The 12,143-nt window shown below is 44.4% G+C and overlaps 1 protein-coding gene across 1 annotated transcript in view; it reads right to left on the bottom strand.

The window, feature by feature from the left end:
• Window positions 1-607: 607 nt before the first annotated feature.
• Window positions 608-12,143, bottom strand: part of sstr3 (somatostatin receptor 3) — a 21,423-nt gene continuing 9,887 nt past the window's right edge. Inside the window, exon 2 of the mRNA XM_058374520.1 lies at window positions 608-5,346. Within this exon, the coding sequence (XP_058230503.1) occupies window positions 3,880-5,292 (1,413 nt within the window). The 5' untranslated portion in view covers window positions 5,293-5,346 and the 3' untranslated portion in view covers window positions 608-3,879. The remainder of the gene's footprint in view (window positions 5,347-12,143) is intronic.

Raw genomic sequence — 12,143 nt, 5'->3', positions numbered from 1 at the left:
GCACAGAGAACAGAGCACAGACAACAGAGACAGAGCACAGAGAGAGCACAGAGAACAGAGCACAGAGACAGAGAACAGAGACAGAGAACAGAGCACAGAGACAGAGAACAGAGACAGAGAACAGAGACAGAGAACAGAGCACAGAGAACAGAGCAGAGAGCACAGACAACAGAGACAGAGAACAGAGACAGAGCACAGAGAACAGAGCACAGACAACAGAGACAGAGCACAGAGACAGAGCACAGAGACAGAGCACAGAGAACAGAGACAGAGAACAGAGACAGAGACAGAGAAAAGAGAACAGAGACAGAGAACAGAGAACAGAGCAGAGAGCACAGGCAACAGAGACAGAGAACAGAGAACAGACAACAGAGAACAGAGCACAGAGACAGAACACAGAGACAGAGAACAGAGCACAGACAACAGAGAACAGAGCACAGAGACAGAGCACAGAGACAGAGAACAGAGACAGAGAACAGAGACAGAGAACAGAGCACAGAGACAGAGACAGAGCACAGAGACAGAGAACAGAGCACAGAGCACAGAGAACAGAGCACAGAGACAGAGAACAGAGCACAGAGAACAGAGAACAGAGCACAGAGACAGAGAACAGAGACAGAGAACAGAGCACAGAGACAGAGCACAGAGACAGAGCACAGAGACAGAGAACAGAGCACAGAGACAGAGAACAGAGAACAGAGCACAGAGACAGAGAACAGAGCACAGACAACAGAGAACAGAGCACAGAGACAGAGAACAGAGCACAGACAACAGAGAACAGAGCACAGAGACAGAGCACAGAGACAGAGAACAGAGACAGAGAACAGAGCACAGAGACAGACACAGAACACAGAGACAGAGAGCAGAGACAGAGCACAGAGAACAGAGAACAGAGCACAGAGACAGAGCACAGAGACAGAGCACAGAGACAGAGCACAGAGACAGAGCACAGAGAACAGAGAACAGAGCACAGAGACAGAACACAGAGACAGAGACAGAGAACAGAGCACAGAGCACAGAGCACAGAGACAGACACAGAACACAGAGACAGAGAGCAGAGACAGAGCACAGAGAACAGAGAACAGAGCACAGAGCACAGAGACAGAACACAAAGACAGAGCACAGAGACAGAGCACAGAGACATACAGAGACAGAGCACAGAGCTGCATTCAGACATTTATAAATAAATACATTTCCCCTAAAACACATTCTCCAAAAGCAGATATGAAATAAACACTTACAGTGGAGCACAGAGAGGAGGGGTGTTAGGGGGGGAGGGAGGGAGAGAGAGATGGAGAGAGGGAGAGAGAGGGAGAGAGAGAGAGTGAAGTGAAAACAGGGCTGACAGAGCCGTGGGCTCACTCTGCATTCTCACTGATGAGCTAATGGCTTTGTTTGTGTTCAGTCCTGAATTAAATGCGAGCCGTGAGGTGAGTAATGCGCTGGTGGGCGGGTCTCAGTGGGTTGCAAACATCCAATGAATCACACGGATTCATTAGGATCAGGGGGGCGGGTCGCCTCATTACTGCAGCACTGCCTACAGAAAGAGTGAGATACTGTACACACCACTGCAGCATGGCCATGACCATCCTCCTCTGACCGCACGTCTCCGAGCATCTCATTACATCACACCACAGTTTACTACACCTCCACGCCGGAGGAGCCGGGTCCATCCTCCTCTGACCGCACATCTCCGAGCATCTCATTACATCACACCACAGTTTACTACACCTCCAGGCCGGAGGAGCCAGGTCCATCCTCCTCTCACTTACGTTATAGCAGCTACAAACATACTCTGTCCTGAAGATGTGGAGAACTTCAAGCTCCAGCTTCACCTCTGACTGATACACAGCACTGACACTGGAGACGCCTTACACACATCATACATCAACTTGAGTTATCCACGTTATTAACAGACTTTATTATTATTACTAACCTCCTTCTTAATAGCTGTTACTCTAAAAATGATCCTGTATTATTAACCAGAGCATTAATATAAAGCTGCACTACTGTCAGAGCTTCTGGTAAAGAAAATTCATCAACAACCAATCAGAATCAAGAATCAGAAGAATGTGAGGTTTTTAAGAGAGAAGATATAGTATAATATATAATATAAATTTTTTCATCTCAAGCTTGAAGAAGGCATCAGTGGCACTGGACTGTCTCTAACACCACCACTGGTCACTTTAAACCAGGTGTTAATTATGTTGTGTACATGAGGAGGTGATGGTGATGGTGGAGGTGGAGATGATGATGAAGGTAGAGGTGATGATGGAGGTGAAGAATGCTGGACCTAGGTGTAAACAGGACTACAGACTGCCTGAATGGTCAGAGAGAGGAGTTAAATGTGTGAAATTGTGGACATGAACACCCCTCTGTGTGTGTGTGTGTGTGTGTGTGTGTGTGTAATAGGAGGCACTTGGTCATGACATGTTGCTGGTGCTCATAAAAACTTTTGTCTAAGATTAAATTTTGTCTTGTGGTTGTAAATATACATGCAAAATAAGTGCAAAAGTTTGCACACCCCAGCCAGCATGTCTGCATAAGAGCAGAAGAAACCTCACAAAAAATTACAGTTTAACTTCAAAAAATAAAGAGAACAGAATAAAGAATAAAATGTGACTTGATCCTGCAACAACCACAACAATCTGAACCTGAACTGGTTCTCAGGTTGTTCAGAGGATAGAGATGATCTGGAGGACGTGTTTATTCCTCTCACTTTCAATTACTACAATACTACAGCTCCAGTCTTTTTATCCATTTATAGCTACATTTGAAATGAGTTCCTGTTGTCATTTACATTATAGCAGCTATAAACACTCGCTCCCTCAGCAGTCTCTCTTTATTCTCTCTCTTAAAACACTCAGCTGCTCATGTTACTGAGTAACACAAAGATGTGTAAACTCCTCTGTCCTGAAGATGTGGAGAACTTCCAGCTCTACCTCTGACTGATACACAGCACTGACACTGGAGACTCCTTACACACATCATACATTTACAGAAAACATCACATCACTGTGTGTGTGCTGTACACGTCCCTGTGAATCAGCTGTTGCTATGGTAATGATAAGGAATCAGAGCGAGTGTATTAAAATAAACCTGCGCTAGTGTCATGGCTGCTATTAGAGAGAATTAATCAATCAGAATGAAGGACCAATCAGAAGCTGTGCTGTAAAAGTGCTGTAAATGAACCATATATTGTGTCTTGATGGTGTTTAAAGGGTGTACAAACATTTGCACGATATTTCCGCAAACATTTCCATATACAACAGCTTAACACACCATTGGATTTCTTCTGTAGAGGATAAATGTATTACATTTCTGTTTTCTTGTAAGTTCTCTGCTCGGAGTATTTAAATGTTCCTGAGGAAGTGTTCTGAAAGATGTTGATAAATATAAAAATATACACCAGGATCTGATGTGTAGCGTCCGCAGATGAACACGGATGAGAAACACAGCAAACTACAGACCCTTCATCATCTTTTACAGGGTTTAATGGAGGTGTGAAGTCTTGACCTGCATCGTGCAGTCATGCAGCTCTGTTTGAAGTAAAGAATTTCTGATGTAATTGCGCTGGAGTAACAGTGGAAACCAGATTTGTGTCATCAGGCTGAATGAAAAACCTAAAACTGAAAGCCAAGTAGAGTCAAGAATCTGAAAGAACAGTCATGAGCTTGGCTTTTAAAACATTCTGATGTAAGACAACGTGTCGCTAAGGAATATTACATCATTTACACAATTTACAGCATCAGTGTTGGACACACACAGGGCTAGAAATTCAACAAGGCTTCGGTTGTAGCAGAAACGTGTGAGCTAGAAGTACAGAAATACTGCGGCTCTGTCGCACAATAACAGAGAAAAGAAACATCTTATCAGATTTTACAGGTAGCTGATCTCCAGTGACGAGTTCTTCTCCACCGGTTCCTCCGGCAGCGGCTTTACATTTCCGTTTTTCACTCCGTTCAGCAACGCCGTGTTCGGCCCAAATCCAGGTCCTTTTCCAGTCCCTTCTCCTCGTGGAGAGCTGGGCTCTGAAAGCATCGGAGCTAACGGCCGCTCCGAGAGCAAGGCGCGAGTGCACTGTGAGCTGCCATTCCCATTCTGAGTGATCTTACAGATCTCAGTCATCTCTGTAACTTCCTCCCTGTCCTCTTCTTCATCGTCATCTTCGTCTTCTCTTACGGCTCTGCGCAGACTCTCCCGGGGCATCAGTATCTGCCTGCGCTCCTCCTGGTCCTGACGCTCTGCCGGTTCGTGGTTCTCCACCTTTCTGGACGAGCGGCACAGGGCCTTCCGAAAACCTCGTTTGAAGTTGTCAGAGAGGAAGCTGTAGACGATGGGGTTGGCGCAGCTGTTGGCGTAGGACAGCACCACCACAAAATAGTAGAAGCCCTGCAGCTCGCTAGGTGGTGGAAACACAATCAGGTTGATGATGTTCAGGGCGTAAAATGGCAGCCAGCAGAAAACGAACACAGCCACCACGATCACCACCATGCGCGTGACTTTGCGCTCAGACTTGCGGCGCTTGCTGGACGTGGCGTGGACCTTTTTGCTGGAGCTGCGGATCTTGACCACGATGAGCAGGTAGCACATACAGATGACCAGCAGGGGGAAGAAGAAGCCTACAGTGGAGGTGTAGATGATGAACGCGGCACGGCAGATGGTGCACGACTCTGGCCAGTTGATGTTACACGTCCCTCCTTTCTCGAACACACCAGCAAAGACCACCATCGGCAGAACCACTATAAAAGACATCGCCCACACAGAACCGTTCACGGCCTTGGCTACCTGCGGTCTCCTCCACCTTGACGAGCGGATGGGGTGCACCACGGCCAGGTAGCGGTCGATACTCATCACCGTCAGGCAGAAAATGCTGGTGAACTGGTTGATCCCGTCGACGGTCATCACCAGACGACACATGAAGGAGCCGAAGGGCCAGGACATCATGGCGTTCTGGACGGCCAGGAAGGGAAGACTGAGCATGAACAGCTCATCGGCAATGGCCAGATTGAGGATGTAGATGTTGGTGACGGATTCCGTCTTGGAGTAATGCAGGACGATGTGGATGACCAAAGTGTTTCCGCCCAGGCCGATGATGCACACGATGATGTATATGAGCGGGATAAGGACACCGGCTACACCGATGCCTGGACGGCTTCCTCCAGTTCCGTTGTTGCAGCTGGATGTGTTGAAGAGGCATGTGTCATTGGTCCTGTTGAGAAAAGTCTCATCAATAAAAGTCTCGTTGAAGAAGATTGAAAGGTTGTTCCAGATCACTGACGAGACGTCCATCACGGCTCTGATCGCTTCTCTCTCTCACACGGCGTTCAGCTCGGAGCCATTGTCCTACAAAACAGCAGAACAGAATACAAGCCCTTATTATTGCCCAAGGAAGCTGAAGAGGGTGAGAAATGTGCATAATAACAGAACAATTCTGCGCATTGTTTCGTTCTAAACTATTCTGCGTGTCAGAGTTTACCGCTGGAGAAAGAATGAAGCGACGAAGCTGAAGACACAATTGTCACACGACTCTGGGCTGCTTCCCAAAACCCAGTCTACGCTACACACCCGTCCAGGTAGACTTCATTATGATGCTTTTAATTCGCACGTTTTTTTTTCTGGCCATCCAAAATGCTAATTAGACAGAGTTTAAATGCCTGATGTACAGAAGCTTGGTCTCAGTGAACAGGAAGATGTCTTTCTGCTGCGCAAATACAGAGACACAGATGGAAAAACCAACAGAAGCCATAAAGCAGACTGAAACAATAAAGGGAATATAAAAGAGGTTGGAGGCACCGTGAGAAAGCTCAGGAGGTTAGCCGGAAATAGCAGTTTGAAAAAACATAATTAAATGATAACATGTTGAGGAATAAAATGTGGTGCTGGGCAATGAGTCAGACGGGAAATGATTAGAGAGAGATTGAGTGCCATAAGGACGCTGTTTGTCCAGTGTGTGTGTGTCTATCGAACCCTCAGACAGTTTAAACAATGACTTTTCCCACAAGTCATTAACACCGCGAGCACATACACACTGGCGCTACCTTCTGTCAGTGCTAAACACCTAACAAACACTGCATGTGGTGCTGTCAAGAGATGAAGCGTATTTACTCTCATCACACTGAAGATGGTCATTTTACACAGCAGATGATTATTTACTGAACACAACTGTTTTTATCCATTTATAGCTACATTGAACTGCTGTTTTTTTTGACCAATCAGGTCCAGAATTCTTCAGCACTGGGGGTCAGAGGTGTGTAAACATGGCTTCTGTGCATTTATTTGGTGTGTGTATGTGTGTGTTTACTGTATAAACTCTGCAGCTGTGCTGATGTAAAGCAGTACATATCCCAGCGGTGGTGTATTCTCCGACAGATGAAGTTAGATTTCATGTGAAGTGTCCCTCAGTGACCAATGAAGGATCATTACTGTGCAGGTGGAAGCAGGTGATGCTGCTTTTCTCTGTGTATTTTAAACCTCTCTTGGAAAACAATTACCTTCATACATCCCTGTGGAACATTCACACCTGAGTCTCGGCAGCGAGAGCAATCGCTCTGAAGCTCCTCCCACACAAACCCCACAGAACAGTAAGATGTATAAAAGGCTGTGTTTCAGAGCACCTCCTGAACATCTCTGACTTCCATTTCTTATTCTGTTTTTGCTAAATGTGCTTCATTACATTAGACATGAAGCAATGCACCATATCAGCTTCGGGTCTCAGACCAGAGAGACAGCTGTAGATGTGAAATAATTCAGAAAGAATGTGTGACATTTAGCCACAAACTTTTTCAATATGCAGAGAATTAAATTGTGTTGAAATGACTCTTTCCTCCTTCAGAAATCTCATTTCTCTGTGTTATTATTCCTCCATCATTAACAGGAGTCTTATCAGAGATCCATATTAATAAATGATGGATTAATGATAAATATTATTAAATTAATTAAATATTAAGAAATATTAAGAAACTGATATGTACCTAAGCTTTTCTCATCATTTATAAATCACTGAAATTAAAGATGTTTCCCTCAGTGTGTGTGATATTATCTGTTAGATCATGGCCAGTTCAGCTTGAATGCTGGAGTCTGCACTCAAGATGCACTCTGCTCATGTCTGTGGGATCATCATCATGTCATCATCGTCTTCATCATCATCATCATCATCATCACTATCATCATCATCATCACCATCTAAACATCATCTTCATCATCACTCAGACTAACATTAACACTTTCGTGTCTCTCACTCTGAGAACTTGAGAATCTGAAGTGTACACTTGTTTGATGAAATGTGTGCAGCTGTGCTGAGTGCACTTCCTCTCTCATTTATGATGAGAGCTCCTCCGAGACCCCAAGCTCTGATTGACTTGAAGCTGTCTATCACTCTGTCTGTCTGTCTGTCTGCCTCCCCCCCCCACCCCCCACCCCCATCTCTCTTGCCTGATTGAGTTCAGCTGCTCCTTGCTTCTTTATGCTAATTGCAGACAGCCGTCCCTGTTCTCCTGATTGGATTGTTGACATGTGCAGTCTGTCTGAGATCTTTATCACGCCTCCACTCTCCTGGGGTTTAATACTACGTCCTCTTTGATGCCGGGTTGAAGCTGGATCTTCAGGGTCTTTGATGGAGTGCTCTTGTGTCCAGCAGGTCACAGAAACCCAGATTCCTCTGGAGATCCCTGAAGAATCTGTACAGAACTGCAGAAGATATGGAGCTCTGCTGCTTTGTGCTGAATCCTGTCTTCTTTTACAATAACACCTGATCATTTCATCACGATCTCCTTAATAACACCTGAATAATTCCTGAATGAATCTTTTGTGAGAGGAACGCTCCACCATCATCACTGCAACAGCTGTAACTCGCACATCTGTATCTGTTTACTGATCAGAATCTCTGTACATCTCTGTCTCTGGATTTAAACCCACAGTGGGCGTGACCTAAACTGGACAGGTTTTTCCCTTTTTCTTAAATTGAGATGTAGAGATAACTTGAGCAGTTCTTTTTAAGATATTATTATTAGTACATTATGTTCAGCTCATGTTAGTGTTAATGTTCAGCTTTGTGTTAATGTGCATGGTGTTAGTTTATACTGTGAGCTTCATATCTGACCGCTTACTCGCTAATCTCAAACACACACGCTGTGAATATTTCAGAAAAAAAACTGATGCAGCCACCTTTTCGTGTGTGTGTGTGTGTTTTTCTTTAGAACATTTATCCCTTCGTTCTGAATGAAGTATTCATACTGAGTTACATCACTACTCTACACTCGTCTGCTGTTTATTCTGTGTCTCTTTATTCCGGCCAAGGCGGAGTGAATTTCCTGAAAGCGTGACTTTATCAAACCCTGCTGCAAACTCCCAGCATTCCCACAGAGCTGGATTTGGAGAAATGTTGAAGGTGAAAGCAATCTTATCTGCTGCTACAACAGCAATGCTAGCTGCTAACACACTTCTCAGTTTGAAGACGTAATGACGTTAAGGAGAGACTCCGAGGTGGATGCGGTATTACAGCACAACCCCAGCTCTGAGCAGGAAACACGGGCTTCATTTAAATCCGTCACCCTGCCGAGAAACAGTGGACGTTTCTCTGAAATTGGTGGGAAATAATTCATGTCTCTTGCTAAGCTCCACTAAAACATCCAGCAAGTTTCTCCAGAAAGAAGGCTCATGTAGAAATCTACAACCCTGAACTTTCCAAAGAATCCTCCTTCATTTTCCAAATAATTCCTTCCCTGCACTCTGTTACATAGACTCTACACTGAACCCTTCCAGCAGGAAGTTCTGAGGTAGGGTTCCTTCAGAAACCAGAAGCTCTTAACTACTAAAGGAACCCTGGAGGAACCTTCTTTATGCAGACTGTACTCTGGCAGTTCTGCCCTAATCATTTTATACTTTCATTATTTTCTCATTGTTGCTGTTAAGGCTCAAGGCTCTCTGCAGGACCCTACAACAGAGATGTTATAGTGGACTCCAAGTTGGTTCCTTTGTGGCATTTACATACATTTAACTATCCAAAGAAGGCTTGAGGAAGCCATTTTGTGAGAAATGTAGGCTGCTAGGTTCACTACTGAAGATAAAACCTGCTGTATGTTCAATGTTTTTCCAGCTTTGAGGATCGATAATAACCTTTTCCCCACAGTATTTCAGTCCTGACATCAGCAAACCTTTAGCCTGAGCATCAATCACTGTGTTCTGGGAGATGAAACTGAGGCCTGAGAAGAATCTGTATGAGAGACACAGGCAATAAACCTATTCTGTGTTACAGAGAATCAGAAGAGAGAGAAAACCGGTGCTCTGGTGGACGTGTGGTGGGACGACAGGGTCTGATACAGTCCCAGGGTTTCGTCTGCATGGTGGTGGATGTCCTACTGAGGCGAGTTAGAGGTCAGTCAGAGTGTCGTATAAAAAAGGCAGGAGTACATCACTCAACTCTTTCTGCTTGTGCTGGATGTTCACTTTACTGCAGTTACTGATGCTGGATATTTATAATCAGATAAAGTCAGAGGGATTTCTCCTGAGGGCTCTCTGTTTGACTCGTTATCTCAAACAGCAGGACATTTTCCTTTTTCCTCCTTTTCAGTGTAGCATGATGTCTTCAGCTGGAGTCTCTTCTGCCTCCATGTGAAAATAAAGTATGCCAATCAAAGCTGATCTTTAATAAATGACCTGGTTGAGTTTTGTCACTGCAGCTAGTTTTCTACATTAGTTTAATTTCACTAGCGGAGTTTGTGTTGCTAATATGCCGCGGCATTCGTTCCAGTGCTGTGAGGTAGCGAGTCACGCAGGGCGAGTCGGGGTGAGGAAGTCAGAGCGTTATCACTTCAGTAGATTTCATTTCACTCTTAAACACTGGAGTGTGTTTGTTGAAGTCTTTTCTGGTTTTTAATTGCATACGATTTCGAAACCTTTATCTACAAACACATTCTCTGGAGTTTTTTCTGCTCCTCCACTGCAGCTCTAACCTTCTCTCTGAAGTAAAGAGGTGAAGAAAGCTTGGGAACCAATCTGAAAGAAAAACACATCTGACGTGGAAAGAAGGAAATCTCCTGAAATCTGTATATCATTTTATACTCTTCACCTCCAGCTGCATCCTGATGCCATGAAATCCTCTGAGGAGGAGCTCTAAAGCTCTTCAGGCTCTTTGATGGTCCACCACCTTCTCCCTAAAGTATTTATTTATTTATGTATGTATGTGTTTATGGACCTCTCATGCTGAAGTGTGTAGAGAAATAGATTTATTTTGAAGGCTGAATTGACAGGATCCTTTCAACTGCAGGAACCAGGACTGATTTCAGTTCCTTAGTTCCTTATTAGTTCCAGCTCCAGCATAGCTTCTTCTCTTACAGAGCTTTAAGTCATGTTTCTGTTCCTGACTCCGCCCCCTGTCTGGTCATCGGTTATTTCCCTAAACGTATTCATCTGTATTGTGTAAACTGCAGAGTTGGCCAAGTCGCTGCTCAGGTTGCTTGATGTCTCTCTCTCAGTGATCATCTGGTTCCTCCACTGTTCCCTCTCATGACCTAATCATTCATCCAGGAACTGTAACATTCTTCTCATTCAGAACTGTTTAGCTCCTCAAAGGTTTCTGGAAACTGAATGAAAACAGGAGCACAGATTCTGCTGCTCAATCATCACACAACAAACAGCATTCACCAGGTACTGAAAACATTTAACGAAAACTCCATATCAGACTGACCTTACACACACACACAAACACACACACACAAAGGATGTGAAGCTATAAATTTCCCTCACACACTAATGCACATCTTGGTAAAGCTCTGTGTCGGGTCTCGGCTCTTAAACACCACGAGGTTCAGATAAGAAAGCTTTTAGCCACAAATTAGCTCCGGTTCCTTTTCCACACGTGGCTCCTTTAGCGCAGGTTCAGTGAGCGATCACTCTGAATATCTACAGCTAACACACAACTACAGCTCAGATTTCAAGCTACACTACAGGAAGCAGAAGTGAGTAGAACCCATGCAGGAGTGCAGAACCTGCTAAAACAGCATTTTAATATGAACAAGAACAAGTTCACTTGAAGCATTTTAATAAATGCATCAATAATGCATTACTGTCCTATAGTGTTTATGCAGCTTCTGTAAATTGATGTGTGTGTAGAACCTCGCTGATGTCTTCAGTCTGTAGCACTTCACTCTGGACCACTCGCATGACCCCACTGAGTCACCAGGGCTTTAATATCGTTGTGTATTTATAGCAACAGACTTCAGTCTCTTCTGTTAAATCAGATTCATGATTTAAAGCCATATGAGGTGTAAAGTCACGTCTTATCTCTGAACCTCACTGCTGTATATTAATGTCAGTGATACACACTGATACACATCTCACTGCCCTGGGCACAGTCCATCACTTTACATCCACATGCTTATTACATGACTGTAATAAGCACACGAACACCATCACAAACACGTCTCAGTGACGCCCGAGAAACAGAGACATCTGATCACCACTGAGAGAGAGAGAGAGGGAGAGAGAGAGGGAGAGAGAGAGGCAGAGAGAGAGAGAGGGAGAGAGAGAGAGAGAGGCAGATAGAGAGGGAGAGAGAGAAAGAGAGAGAGAGAGGTTTACCTGGAATATACCATACACTAGACGGTTAAAGTCAAATGAACCCTGTTGCTAGGCAGTGCAGAAGCTGGAGGAAATGATTAGCTAGCTAGCATACAGATGTTGAGTTGTAGAAGTATTAGGTCTGTAGAAATCAAACTTCAGAAATTCACTTCATTTCGCTGCAATTTAACTCGACTTCCATCACCATTCCTGCTTTACATCCCATTCCTGACTTCCATCATTCCTGCTTTACATCACAACCGAATCCCAGACAAATTAATACCAGTCTTCTCTGGACAAAGGGAGATGTGAGGCAGTGGGACGCAGCGTGAACGTCACCTGAAGAGCTTCTCTCCCAGACCGTCATGTTTATGATGATGATGATGGAGTCTTTAATACACCATGCTGCATTCACACATCTTTACCATCAGATAACAGAGATGTTTACAGCACAGTGGTCAGTACACACCTCATTCTCCAGTGGGAATGTACAGTTTATTATATTTATCCACAGCACTGTATAAACTCTGTAACTTTGACCTGAAGCACTGAAGAAGTTTACATTCATCAGACATATCAGGTTT

Source organism: Hemibagrus wyckioides, linkage group LG02 (assembly GCF_019097595.1).
Source record: "Hemibagrus wyckioides isolate EC202008001 linkage group LG02, SWU_Hwy_1.0, whole genome shotgun sequence".
Taxonomy (NCBI): Eukaryota; Metazoa; Chordata; class Actinopteri; order Siluriformes; family Bagridae; genus Hemibagrus; species Hemibagrus wyckioides.
The sequence above is the reverse complement of the archived record's forward strand: the minus strand, read 5'-3'. Positions and strand labels throughout refer to the sequence as shown.